The sequence below is a fragment of the Ambystoma mexicanum genome, chromosome 5q, assembly GCF_040938575.1.
Source record: "Ambystoma mexicanum isolate Mex_15411 chromosome 5q, UKY_AmexF1_1, whole genome shotgun sequence".
Lineage (NCBI taxonomy): Eukaryota > Metazoa > Chordata > Amphibia > Caudata > Ambystomatidae > Ambystoma > Ambystoma mexicanum.
Window position 1 is genome coordinate 907,443,467 of NC_090933.1, and position 13,528 is coordinate 907,456,994.

At 45.7% G+C, this 13,528-nt stretch overlaps 1 protein-coding gene across 1 annotated transcript in view; it reads left to right on the top strand.

The window, feature by feature from the left end:
• Positions 1–13,528, top strand: part of POP1 (POP1 homolog, ribonuclease P/MRP subunit) — a 1,381,968-nt gene that overhangs the window by 539,614 nt on the left and 828,826 nt on the right. The window contains exon 7 of the mRNA XM_069621412.1: positions 11,454–11,641. Coding sequence (XP_069477513.1) covers positions 11,454–11,641 — 188 coding nt within the window. The remainder of the gene's footprint in view (positions 1–11,453; positions 11,642–13,528) is intronic.

A 13,528-nucleotide genomic window follows, 5' to 3' on the forward strand; every position in this document is an offset into this window, starting at 1 on the left:
ATTTGGTATCTATAAGGATGAGGCGGTAGCCTGGTGTGAGGACAGTTAATGGGGTCTCCATTTTTTCTCTTTTATGCACTTAAGGTGATCTTGTTGTTTTAACGGTGAGACATGTGACGGGGGGGGGTTGAAAGTAAGAAACTATGGCATTGTTACAGCAATTTCTTTTGACAGTGGAAAGTTGTATTTTCTAAATCAGAGATAGATTTGTATGATATAGTATGCCCTTCATATAGGAACCAATTCTGTTTTGAACATCAGCTTCTAGTGATGGCAAGGTAGTAACACACCAACTTTGGGGCCACTAATGTGTTATTTCCATACAGACATATAGAGATATATGTATGTTTTCTGAATTGTTTGCTAATCTATATGGAACCGATAATGTCTAAGTTGATAGTCTTCTCTGTTAAATAGACATATGAACATACTGGCATTACGGACTGTCCAATGCCACTGTTCAGGGAGTTATAGCGACTTTAGCCATTGTATACACTATGTTTGGACGGTTGCCATATATCTACCTGATATTTTCCTTTGACAATTCCAAAAATACTGGCAAGTAAAAAATAGAAGAGATTGGGCCACTAACATAGGAATTTCAATGATAACGATTAGGGTGAGTCCATGGAGATTCAACGCATACATGTGACAACAAAGAAAACATAGATGCATTAAGCATTTTTTATTTTAAACAGGCAGGTTATGACAATACAAAGCTTAATCACTTGCGACATGAGGCATAAAGCAATACCACTTGATGCTCTTCCCACCCCACCCTCAGGGTGGGGATCTCCATCTTGAACAGTTCTCGTGGCCAGTTGGGGCTTGAATGTCCGGGCCGGGAACCTTTGGTCAAAGTCCAAACATCTGACCCCAGATGTTGTGAAAGCGATGTAGAATGCCTGCCCCGGCAGCCGTCACCTTCTCAGCGATCAAGATGTCCCAGACTTTCATCCACCAGAAAGGCATGAGCGGGCCTTCCGTCGTTTTCCAGGTGCGGGCTATCACGTTCCTGCCCGCCAGTAAGCATTGGGATAATAGTTTGGCCTTAGGACCAGACCTTGGGTAGATCCCGGGATCGGCGCTCCAAGGAGAATAGGTTCGGGGTCCAAGGGCAGTCGCACCTGAGTGATGTCTGCTATCGTCGCTAAGCATTGTTCCCAAAAGGCTTGAGCCTTGGGGCAGGACCACCACATGTGGAAGAAGGAGCCTATTCGGCCGCATTGTCTCCAGCATTGTGGGTCAAGTGTGGGGTTCATGTGATGAAGTCTTAGGGGAGGGTAGTACCAACGGAGGAGGATCTTGTAGGCGCATTCTCTGTTTGTGATGCAGGATGAGGAGGTGAGCGCCCACTGTTGGTCTTCAATCGGATGGCCCAGGTCCGCTTCCCATAGGGCCATATACCGAGTCTTGGAGGTTAAGAAATCTGTTTGGAGGCGTTTATATAGAGTGGAGATTCTCCCTCGGGGCGGGAGCTTATTAAGGGTCAATTCGATGGCTGTGGGGGGGCGGAGCTGCCTGGCGAGTCTGTGGGTGGGTGCACCAGTGGCGCAGCTGGGTATATGTGAATCTATCCTGTTCCTGGATCCTAAAGAGTTCTTTACATCGCTCAAAGGTGCAGGGTTGGCCCCTTTCAAAGAGTTGTTCCAGGGTCCCCAGGCCTCCTGCAACCCAGGACTTAAAATTCCGGGCAGACAGACCAAGTGAAAAGGTCGGGTTCATAAACACCGGGGAGAGGAGGCTGATCCCCGTCGGGATCCTCTTTTGTTTCAACGCCTTGTCCCATACCGAAATGGTGTGTTTGGTGGTCACCAGAAGATTCCGTTGCCGTTCCGGAGGAGGGATATGTGGGAGAAAGCATAGTGGGAGGGGTAGTTGCGCCTGTTCGAGGTCCACCCATCTAGGGCGGTTGGTAAGGATTTGCCACGATTGGATACAGGACAGCTGAGCTGCCATTTGGTATTTCTGTATGTCTGGGACCCCAAGGCCACCGAGTTTCGAGCTGCCCAGCATTGTGGATTTAGGGATTCTGGGTTTTTTCCCCTCCAAATAAAACTGCAGCATTTTCTTCTGTAGGTGTTGAAGGGCTGGCGCCGGAACCGACACCAGGAGTGAGGAGCAAGCGTACAGAAATCTCAGTAGTAAGTTCATTTTACAGGCTGTAATACGGCCCATCAGCAATATCTCTTGTGACGGCCAACGCTTTAAATCTGCCTCCAAGTTTGTAAATAGTGGGGAGATATTAGCCCGATGGACCTCGCTTGGGTTGGCCGGGATCTGGACTCCTAAGTAGCTGATTCCCTTGGTCGTCCATTGTATTGGGCACAGAGGGATTAGGGCTTCTCGGTCTTCCCGGGTCAGACCCACTCCCATGGCAGCTGATTTCCTGAAGTTGATGGCAAAGCCCGTGACCCTTCCATAGCTCGCTATCTCAGCCAGGGCTTGAGGGAGGGAGGAGCGAGGCTTCGTGATAGTTAGGAGGACATCGTCTGCATAGAGGGCCAGTTTGTAGTGTGCCGTGCCTGATTGAAAGCCTTTGATTGCAGGGTTCAACCTGATCCGTTGGGCAAACGGTTCCATGATTAGTGCGAAGAGGAGCGGTGACAGTGGGCATCCCTGTCAGGTTCCGCAGGTTAGCCTGATAGATGCATTAAGCATTTTAAATAATAATGAGCACTATGCACGAGTTGCACTAGACACTTTGAGCAAAATGTATGCACAAGGCACTTTACAAAGCCTGTGGTAATATGTTGAACTATGTATGTTTCCTTTTATACAAATTTGTATATATTTTATCTACATTTTAACATTCTAGTGGGGGTGTGTTAACGAAATTGAAAGTGTTACGTATTAAAACTGTTATTTCATCCGTTCCAAAATGACCGATAGGTTTACAATTACCTGCTCAGTCCATCTTTTATGTCAAACTTCCTGTCACATGAGGTATTTTAACAGTATGGTGTTTGTGTATCACTTGTGGTGATCAAGCGGTGAGGTAACCGCGAAACGTGTCATTTCGAAGGGATTGTGTCCTCCGACGTATTCCTTATCTATGATATTTGTATCTCCAGCTTGCTGGCCTCGGAATTTTTTTTCCCAGTAGAGGGCGCTGTGCGTCGACGTCAGTCGAGTAGGTGTTCCTCGACAGCCACCGTATCGACGCCGACGTCATCATGCCTATAAATGGCCACGCGCAGCGTCCGTTGCTCAGTTCCGTTTTTCTGCGCTTCGTGTGCCTCGGAATACCGCTGCTCAGTTCGTCAGTCAATATATATTCATATTTCCTCGAGAAAACCGACTTGTGTTCGATGGCTTCCTCCTCCGACCCGACGACTCCTCGGTCCGGTTTCAAAAAATGCTGAGACTGTGGGAAGAAAATATTATTGACGGATCCTCATAGGATCTGTTTGTGGTGTCTGGGAATCGAACACCAGTGTTCGGAGTGTGAGGAATGCCTATCCATGACGGCGAAAGCCTTGAAGGAGCGTAAGGGGAAGCTCGAGAGAGAGGTAAGTCAGTTTTAACTTCCTCGAAAGTTTCCACGGTAGAGTCGAGACATTCGTCTCCTCACCGTCGAAAGCATTCTCAGTCTAGGTCTCGAAGTGGCTCCCACCACTCGTCGAGGTCTAGACACTCGAAAAAGAGACGAAGAAGATCCCCTTTATCGTCGTCTTCTAGTTCCCCTGAAAGAGTAAATTACCCCACAAAACACAGCTCTCAAGCTGAGTGGGAGGAATTCAGAAAAAAGATGCTAAGCGTCTTCGAGAAAGCGGCCTCGACCCCCTCGAAGACAGCTGAGGGTGATACCCCGGGTGAAAATCCCAAAAAATCTAAACGCCGCGAGTCGAAGCACCCGGCGAAAGAGTCGACCCGAAAGCGCCATGAGCCATCGGGAAGTAAAGCATCTTCGACGCCATCGTCGAAAACCCCTTCGAAGCATAGATCGGCGCCATCAACGCCGTTATCGAAGGGTTCTTCGACGCTTCCGCCGGTTGAGTCGACGCCGACATCGACGCCGATAAAGGAAAAACCCACAGCTACTCCACAGCCAACGGTTACACCGTGAGCCTCCGACACGACGTCGAACGTCGTCGACATCCTCGAGCAGGATTCCGATCCTCTCGAGTTCTTCGACGGCGCCTTCGAAGATTTTTACATCGGCGTCAACGACATTGACCTTTTCAAGGCCACTGATGATGGCTCCCTCTGCCTTAGAGATGGGTTTTATACCATTTCACAGACAGAGCATCCCCCCTTAACTTCAATTTTTGAAGCAAGGGAAGATTCTGATCAAGAAAGGCCTTTTGGGCTGCAGAGAACCACATTACCTGAACCAGAGACTTTTGACTCTGAAGAAAGAATGTTAAAAGACCTTCAGGATGCATTACAGGAAGCAAGTGGCCTAGACACTTCCCCAGAAGTGGAATTTGTCAAACCAGACCCAGGGGAACATGGTGATACCCCTTATAGAACCCTAATGTCAAGAATTATGGAATTCATGGGTTGGTCTGCACCTTCACCTGTTTTTCAACAGGATGACCTCACAGATATTCTGGATAGAGGTCCACAGGAGGATCCTGTGGTTCCATTTCATTCTGCTTTACAAAGAAAGATTTTAACTAACTAGGAAACTCCTGAAGTTGTCCCTGTGGTTAACAAGAAGTTGTCAGTGAAATATAGGGTATCTGCTGCTGACCCTGAATACCTATCTAAGCACCCTACTCCAGAGAGTCTGGTGGTCCAGGCTGCAACTTCATCAGGCAGTACATCTGCATACCCCACTGCTCCTCAGGATAGGGATGATAAAAAATAGGATGCCATGGCTAAGAAAGTCTTCTCGGCCTGTAGCATGGCTTTAAAATCTATTAATGCAACTTGTACGCTCGCTAGGTTCAGCCACACTCTTTGAGAGTGTGCTTCATCAGCGGCTGACTGCCTCCAGGAAGGAGAAGAAAGGGACGCATTTTTAAATATCATCAGAGATGGTAAAGATGCAATGTGTGAGTCCCTTCAAACTGGCATTGATTCTGCTGACAGTATCAGCAGGGCCATGGCGGCAAGTACCATAATCCGCAGGCATGTGTGGTTGAGAAAGTCCGGCTTTGCTTCTGACGTACAGGCCAGACTTTTAAATATGCCCTTTGACGGCTCTTCCCTATTTGGTAAAAAGGCGGATGACAGTTTGGAAAAACTACAAACATCTAAAGCAGCAGCCAAGTCACTAGGAGCTGCAATCCGCCAAACTAATTTTCGTCCCTCAGGATCCTCTTGGAGAGGAAGGTCCTTTCGCTATTATTCCTCATATGGAAGAGGCAGAGGACGGCCGGCTCAAAGAGGCCAAGGAAAATTTACCCGTGGTGGGCGGGGTAAAAGAAAGAAAGCCGCAGGAGCGTTAGCCGCTTTACCTTCGGCAACTGCATCAGCCGCTCCCAAACCACTCTGAGGTCTCATCACAAGACACCTGTAGGGGGCAGGTTAACTCACCATCTGACGGAATGGCAGGCAATTACGCCAGATGCTTGGGCATTGGAGACAGTTGCCAAAGGTTACTGCCTGCCTTTTCTACGCATCCCTCAGCCATCCACCGGGGAACAGCTCTCTGAAAGTGCCGGATCCGCTCCTCTTGCAGGAAATTGTAGACCTGCTAGAGAAAGGTGCCATAGAACTGGTACCTGTAGCGGACAGGAACAAAGGCTGGTACTCCCCCTACTTTCTCATACCAAAGAAAGACGGAGGACTGAGACCCATCCTGGACTTACGAGAATTGAACAAGTTCCTCAGGAAGGACACGTTCAAGATGGTAACACACTCTCAGATCCTTCAGGCCCTCCAGCTTCAGGACTGGTTGGTATCTCTGGACCTTCAGGATGCTTATTTCCATGTGCCAATCCATCCCAAGCACAGGAAGGGGAGGTTCGCAATTGGCAACTCTCATTATCAATTTCGAGTTCTGCCATTTGGGCTGACCTCCGCCCCGAGGGTCTTCACCAAGCTAATGTCGGTTGTGGCTGCAAGTCTAAGGAGGGAAGGGATTCACGTCTACCCCTACCTGGACGACTGGTTGATCAGAGCAATTTCTTCGGAACAAGCTTGGATCCAACTAGATTATGTCTGCCACTCCCTTCACAAGCTGGGCTTCGCCCTCAATTTAAAGAAGTCACAGATGATACCATCACAGAGACTCCAGTTCATTGGAGCAATCCTGGACACTTCCCTGGGAAAAGCCTCGCCACCAGAGGTGAGGGCTCAAGATATTCTGCAGATGTTCACCAGGTTTCAAAATGCCCAACGTCTCCCAGCCTACGACTTTTTGAGGTTGCTAGGCCTCATGGCATCATGCATATCCCTTGTGCCAGAGGCTCGCCTGAGAATGAGATCCCTTCAGTGGGCACTGAGGACTCAGTGGTCACAATTCTCAGGGAGGATGACAGATCTCCTCCAGATTCCGGACAAGGTAGCCCACGACCTTCAATGGTGGGCCTCTCCAGAGACCATCTTGAAAGAAGAACTGTTTTGGCAACCATGGCCGGAGATAACAGTAGTGACAGACGCCTCACTTACGGGGTGGGGAGCCCATGCCAACGACTTGACCATCAGCGGTCGTTGGTCTCCATCGGAGTCCAGACTACACATCAACCTGTTGGAGCTGAGAGCCATCAGACTGGCACTGAAGGCTTTTCTGCCGTCTGTACGGGGGAGAAACATCCTGATAATGACGGACAATACAGTGGCCAAGCACTACCTCAACAAAAGAGGAGGCGTAGGGTCACTGCCACTGTGCAGAGAGGCGATGCAGCTCTGGTTTTGGGCAATTCAGGAAGGAATCTCTCTATCGGCAATTCACCTAGCCGGAGAGAAGAACTTGACAGCGGACGCTCTGAGCAGGCAGAACACAGTCTCCCACGAATGGGAGATAGCTCAGGAAGTCCTTCAAGAGATCTTCGCCCTTTGGGGAACCCCTCAAGTGGATCTGTTCGCCACCAGTATCAACAGAAAATGCGACAGATTTTGCTCAAGGTAATTTCCCCCGAGAGTAGCTCTAGGAGACGCGTTCGTAGTGGACTGGGAGTTCCCACTTCTGTACGCGTTTCCTCCGGTCCCTGTCATTCCTCAAATGATCAGGAGGTTGAGAAGGTTTTGGGAGACCATGATCCTTATTGCACCGGATTGGGCCAGGAGAACGTGGTACCCGGACCTTCTGGACATGTCCATCCATCCATCCATCCTCCAATTCGTCTACCGTACAGAGAGGATCTTCTCTCGCAGAAGGGAGGTCAGGTTCTCCATCCAGCCATCAAGACCCTCAACCTTCACGCTTGGTATCTGAAAGGTTGAGGTACAAGGATTGGGACCTTCCAGATGACGTCATGGAGGTGTTGCTTTCGGCCAGAAGGCCAGCAACTAAAACTCTATTCCGCTGATGTTGGAATAAATTTTGCAGCTGGTGCAGAGAAAAGAATATCGAACCCTTTTCATGTGGTACACCTGCAGTGTTATCCTTCTTACTTTATTTGGCAAATTCAGGCCTTCAAGTTGGCACTATTAAGGGCTATCTCGCAGCGCTATCGATCTTTAAGCGCACTGCAGAGGAGCCATCGTATTTCAAAATTCCATTGGCAATACAATACCTGAAAGGTCTAACTAATGTTTACCCTCCAAGACCATTCCAAGTTCCCTTATGGGACTTCAATCTAGTTTTAAACTTCCTAAAGGGTGCTCCTTTTGAACCACTCCACTCGTGCTCATTGAAGTTTCTCACCCTCAAAACTGTTTTATTGGTAGCATTAACATCTGCTAGAAGGGTTAGCGAGATACAAGCCCTTTCTTGTAAACCTCCTCATACAATTTTTCACAAGGACAAAGTCGTTCTACAGGTGAAGCCTAACTTCCTCCCAAAGGTAGTTTCCGAATTTCACATTACTCAGAAGATTACTTTACCTTCATTCTCTCCTCCCCATCCGGGGAAAGAGGAAGAGAGACTACACAGGCTGGACCCTAAGCGAGCCTTGAATTTTTATATCAGTAGACTTGCTAAAATTAGACAAGCAGACCAACTCTTTGTAGGTTACGCAGGACATAAGTTGGGATTACCAATAACCAAACAAACCATCTCCAGATGGATTATTTTAGCCATTCTGGAATGCTACAAACTGGCAGGGAAGGAGCCCCCCCTCAAAATCTAAGGGCTCATTCGACCAGGGGTATCGCAGCATCCTCAGCTCTTCAAAAAGGGGTACCAATTAGAGACATATGTGCGGCTGCCACATGGTCGTCCGCACATACCTTTACCAAATTTTATAGCCTGGATTCCTCCTCTAGTCAAGAGACTAGATTTGGCAAAGCTGTGTTACACTCATTCTTAAAGAGTAATATGGCATCTCTTACTCCCGCCTCCAATCACATACCACTGCTATGGGAGTCTATCATAGATAAGGAATACGTCGGAGGACACAATCCCTTCGAAGAACAAGTTACTTCTTACCTTGTAACGTTCTTTCGATGGGATGTTCCTCCGACGTATTCCTTATCGCCCCTCCCATCCATCCCCGCAGTAACATTTCCCTTGTGGTTGCAGCTTACGCTCCTTCATGGGTAATAACCATTCACGCAATGACTACTTTACTCTACAAAACGGAACTGAGCAACGGACGCTGCGCATGGCCATTTATAGGCATGATGACGTTGGTGTCGATACGGTGGCTGTCGAACACCAACTCGACGGACGTCGACGCACAGCGCCCTCTACTGGGAAAAAATGTTTCCGAGGCCAGCAAGCTGGAGATACAAATATCATAGATGAGGAATACGTTGGAGGATTATCCCATCGAAAGAACGTTACAAGGTAAGAAGCAACTTGTTCTTTTGTGCCATTAAGTATGGAGCACCGCGTATCTTGTGGTTTTTATTTACGGTCATGGTCTCCATAATAAAGAAGATATTTTGTCTGCAGTAAACAAGTTTCCTGGTGATTCTCTGTTGAACGGGGGAGTGCCTCCCATTCAATGGCCTCCTAATAAAGTAAAGAAATGCTTTTTAACTCAAAATGTTTTGCTGAAAGTCTTTCCTTGCTGTATTAGGATTGGCATTCATAGAACTGCCTGCCCTGTGAACGTGTGCTTAAATTCTCTGCTCTTGGGCAGTAACAAGCTTGAGCTCCCAGTAGGGGGCTCCTGTTTGATTACTGCCGCGAGAGCAGAGAATTAAAGAAACTGATTATACTGTTTCTGCATACGAAATGGATGCCTCCAAGTCCTGACTTGGAGGCACATTTGCAACTTTTTTTTCATAGGACCTTTTTTCTTTAAAAGTTTATATATTTTTAATGATGCCCAATATTTTTAAACCATAACGTTTTTGAGAGAACTTCCACTTTTTGATACAAATTTCTAAATGTACAAATCCCAAAAAACTTGGCCCGCACATCTTTCATTCTCCTTACTTTTTGTTGGATAAAACATCAACGTGCCATTTTCTTTACTATTATACAGATTGACATTTTTTATATATACTTTTATATATGAATTATCTATATAAAGATTGAGACTTCAGCATAGGAATCTCGATCTTAAGTGTCCTCTCATGCCACCATGATGGGAATCAAGATGTGTTTTTTTTCCCTCTTTAGCTCTGGTACAAATTTCTGCCAAAATCTAGCTCCTACCGCTTACATCCTCCTTTCATGTTACCTTTGCGATCGCAAACTACATTGATGTTCATTGTATGAACTTTATATGCATATAGTTTGTACTAGGTGAGGGGAGATAGCTCAGGGCAACGCATTTGTGTCTTGGGAACAAGACAACGCAGCGGAATCACAGGTTTGAATCCCTATCCTGTGCTTAGAAACCAATCTCTGGTATTAACCGCGTTATAAAAGAAAAATTATAATCATACACAAAGCTTGGGATGCTCATTGCAAGCATTCCTATCTTCAGGTGGCCAACTCTCAGAATAAAGGCTAAAGTTTTAAGGAACTTTTTTTTTTTAAATAGTGTATTTTTCTCCCCCCCTCACTGTAGGAGTTTCCAAAGTGACAAGACCCAAAACTATTTCATGCTTCTTTCATCTTCCCATAAGCCAATAAATCTTAAATTAATGTTGTGTGTGTGTGTGCGCTTAAATATCCCCTTTTTGCTTCAGTGGTACTCTTAATTTCCCTATCAATGTAGAAATAAAGCCATTCTCCCCAATCTCAAACCCCCAAAGCGCCAAATCCCCTTAATGCCAGCCCCTAATCCACCAAACACTGTAACCACTGGAGTGGCCGGCGCATACAATGATTCCTTATGGGAATTCAGGTTGAACATGCACTTTTAAGGAGTTAACAGAATTTAGGAATCGATCCTTGCGTTTATTTGTAATAAAACAAACTTGCTCCCTAAACTAAAAATCTATTCAGTTTAGTAGGATATACTGTTTTTGCCACATATCAAGTGTTTACTATTTTTTTTCAACTATCAGTGTCAAGGTCTTGGAGAAACACGAAAAAAAGAAGAAAAAAATCGAAGGGCGATTTTATAATTAAAAAGAATCTCTATCTTTTGCACTCGCTTATTGTGATTTTCAATATAGCGTACTTCAGAAATGGACAGCCTTGTACTACATTGTGGGAGATATATTAACATTTTTGAGTGCAAATACCAACACAAATCTAACTTTGGTGCAATAATGCTCCTCTCATTAAAAAATATCACCTTAGAAAATTGCTTGTCAAAAATAAAAATGGCAAAATATTCAATATTTATATTGCTCTTTTATCCAAAGCAGTTACATAGCGCATATTTACATTTATTAGTATTATTGTTACCCAATTGAAATTGGTACTCACTTTATCGGCCTCGGAAGGATGACAGGCTGAGTCATCTTTGCCAGGATTTGAACTTGCGACCTACAGATCACAGCAACGAGCGGTTAACCTGCTGAGACATCTTACCCCTATGAGTAACCAACAAACCCAATTACATTCCATGAATTGGTCTTCCTCTGTTCAAAGTATAGCTCATTGGTCCATCCTGCCAACTCTGCCCCTGCATAATGTTATACTTCTAATGAATCCTTTCCTGGTTGTAGATCACTAAACCATTTTAAAATGTGCTCCTTTTTTGTATAGCACGCTAAGGTTTGCACAGTATCACTTGTACCCGTTTGCCTTATTGGGTACGGTCTTCCACGCAATGTCCTTTATCTGTTGGCCATGTGGCATCTCTGGCTTGACATTCAGTTTCTTGATATGGGTAAGTACTTGTATTGCAAGATGGACAGTCTGTTCAATGATCATCTTGCAGTACAGAAGTGGATATATAATACATGTGATATATAATAGCCATCATGTTATGGTTGGTTTAAATGTATTGAAAACCCTGAAGACAGGTTCATCCTGTACTCTATTAACAAAACCTCATTTGGAAAAGGGTATATTTCTTCTAAATCGTGAGTTTGTTTTTCTTTAGGGCCAACATTTGCAGCGACTCAGTATCTGTCTGGAAAGCGGCAGGGAGCACTGATTCTCTACAGGAAAAACAAATATCCATTGCAAGTGCTTGGCCCAATTACATTCATTTGGAAGCCACGCAGTGGCACTGCTCCCTCTTCAGAGATTCGGCAGTTATGGATCTGGGCACATCCAACTCTCAAACCGGTACCATTTTTTAAAATTTCTAGTGTATAATTGGAGATTGTATATGCGAAGCTATTTTGTTTTACTTTTTTTCCTGATCTTCTATTGGAAGTTGTCTAAATTGTTTTCAATCATTTGTATTGTCACAAGCTAGATTATTTTTCTTAAATGTGTGGCTGCGTTTCTGTGAGGTGCTGCTTTCAGGTACAAAGGTGCTTTATCTGCAACATAGTGAATCGCACATCTGGAGGTTAAGGGGAATGTAAGATTGTTGGCCAGAAAATGGGATTTGAGAGGGTGTTTTTGGGGTTTTTGTATCTTCAGCAAGCACTGATGCAGTATTATTCATGCTCCTACTTACGCACTGCTATGCCGGCTTCTTTCTTTGAGGTTTGCATGCTTCGTCTGTTAGGCCTTTCTCTTTGGACGAGGCTGGTCATTTAGCAAACACTTGGAAAATCTTCTAAACAAACGCCATGTGTCCTTGGGGAGCGCTTAGAGAAAGCAAACTGTACTCAAAGGCAAGGCTAGCACCAATTTAGAAGTCTGTCTGCTATGCCCTCATTTACCATTGAGAATGTATGATCTCTCGGGGTGGGAGAGAGAGATGTTACTTATAGCTAGCCACACGTAAGCAGACAATAGAAAGTCTACGCAGCATATCTCGAGAAAAAGACTTATCAAGTCATGTATTCTGAAAACCTCCAGTGAAAGGCAAGTATTTTAGTATGTATAGAAAGTATGTAAAATAAGGTCTAAAAGGGACACAACACAGTTAAAATCAATAGTACAAGGAAGTCTACACTGTTTGAGAGAATTTAAAGTTGTGAAAGCATTTCACTTAGGAGGAACAAATAATTTAAAAGTCACCAGTTAGTATGTATGGCAAACCCCTGCCTATGCTTAGATGAAGTATAGTTTTGAAGTACGTCTAGTTGGTGTACTTTATAAAAGCTTATTCAGGTGCTGAAGAGGTGGCAACCCTACAGTGTAGCGTTTTCGGGACCACACCAGAAGAGATCCAGGCCAAGATATGATGACCAGCGGCTCAGGGGTGCAAGGTTGCATAGAAGAAGTCCCTCAAAAAAAGTTGCTCCGGTGAAGACTACATATAAAGCCATAAGACCTGGAGACCTAAAATGGCATTCGGTTGGTGATCAGAAGATGGTAGGAAGGCGACACAGGCTGATTGTGGTTCATGAAGCCCAGGAGCCTTGGTGTCAAGGTTACTTTTGGATTAGGGATTTGGTTTTGATCACAGTGCTGGCTTCGTTGCAGGAATCTGGGAGGTGGCTGGGCAAAGGAAAGTCTGTGATGTTGGCAGACTCCCTTCGGGGGAGAGCAGGGCACACAAAGTGGAGGGTATAAAAGCAGTGAGACAGCCCAATGTTGACCGTTTGACAAGTTTATATTTGGAGCCTGTGCTTGCATAGGGTGGGCAACAGTCCCATGAAGAGGAGCAGCTTTGGGAGTTCGAGCAAGGATGTCCCACAAAGTACCAGGAAGGTGCACCAGAAGGCTGCATGCAGGGATGTGTTTGCCAGAAGCGTTTGAAATAAGTAGACGGCACAGAGTGCCACCGTTGGGAGAGTCGAGTACAGTAATTCAGCCAGTTAAGGACAATTGATGATGGCCCTTCTTTCCATCAGCTTCCAGATAAGGTTTCAAGGTACAAAACTCTGGGTCTTCCCAGATACGCAGGAACAAGGGTGAGGGCTACCTCTGCCTACCAATCCATAAACATGTACATGCTCCCTGTCCGCTTCCAGAAAGCTAACTGGGGTCCTCTCTGCACCTTAACCATAATGATGCTGCCACCTCACTCCTCTAAGAAATCCGGACTGCCTTGACTTTGCCTCCTCCAGAACTATGGGTTAGTTCCCTCCTTATGGACTCACTCCTACCGCC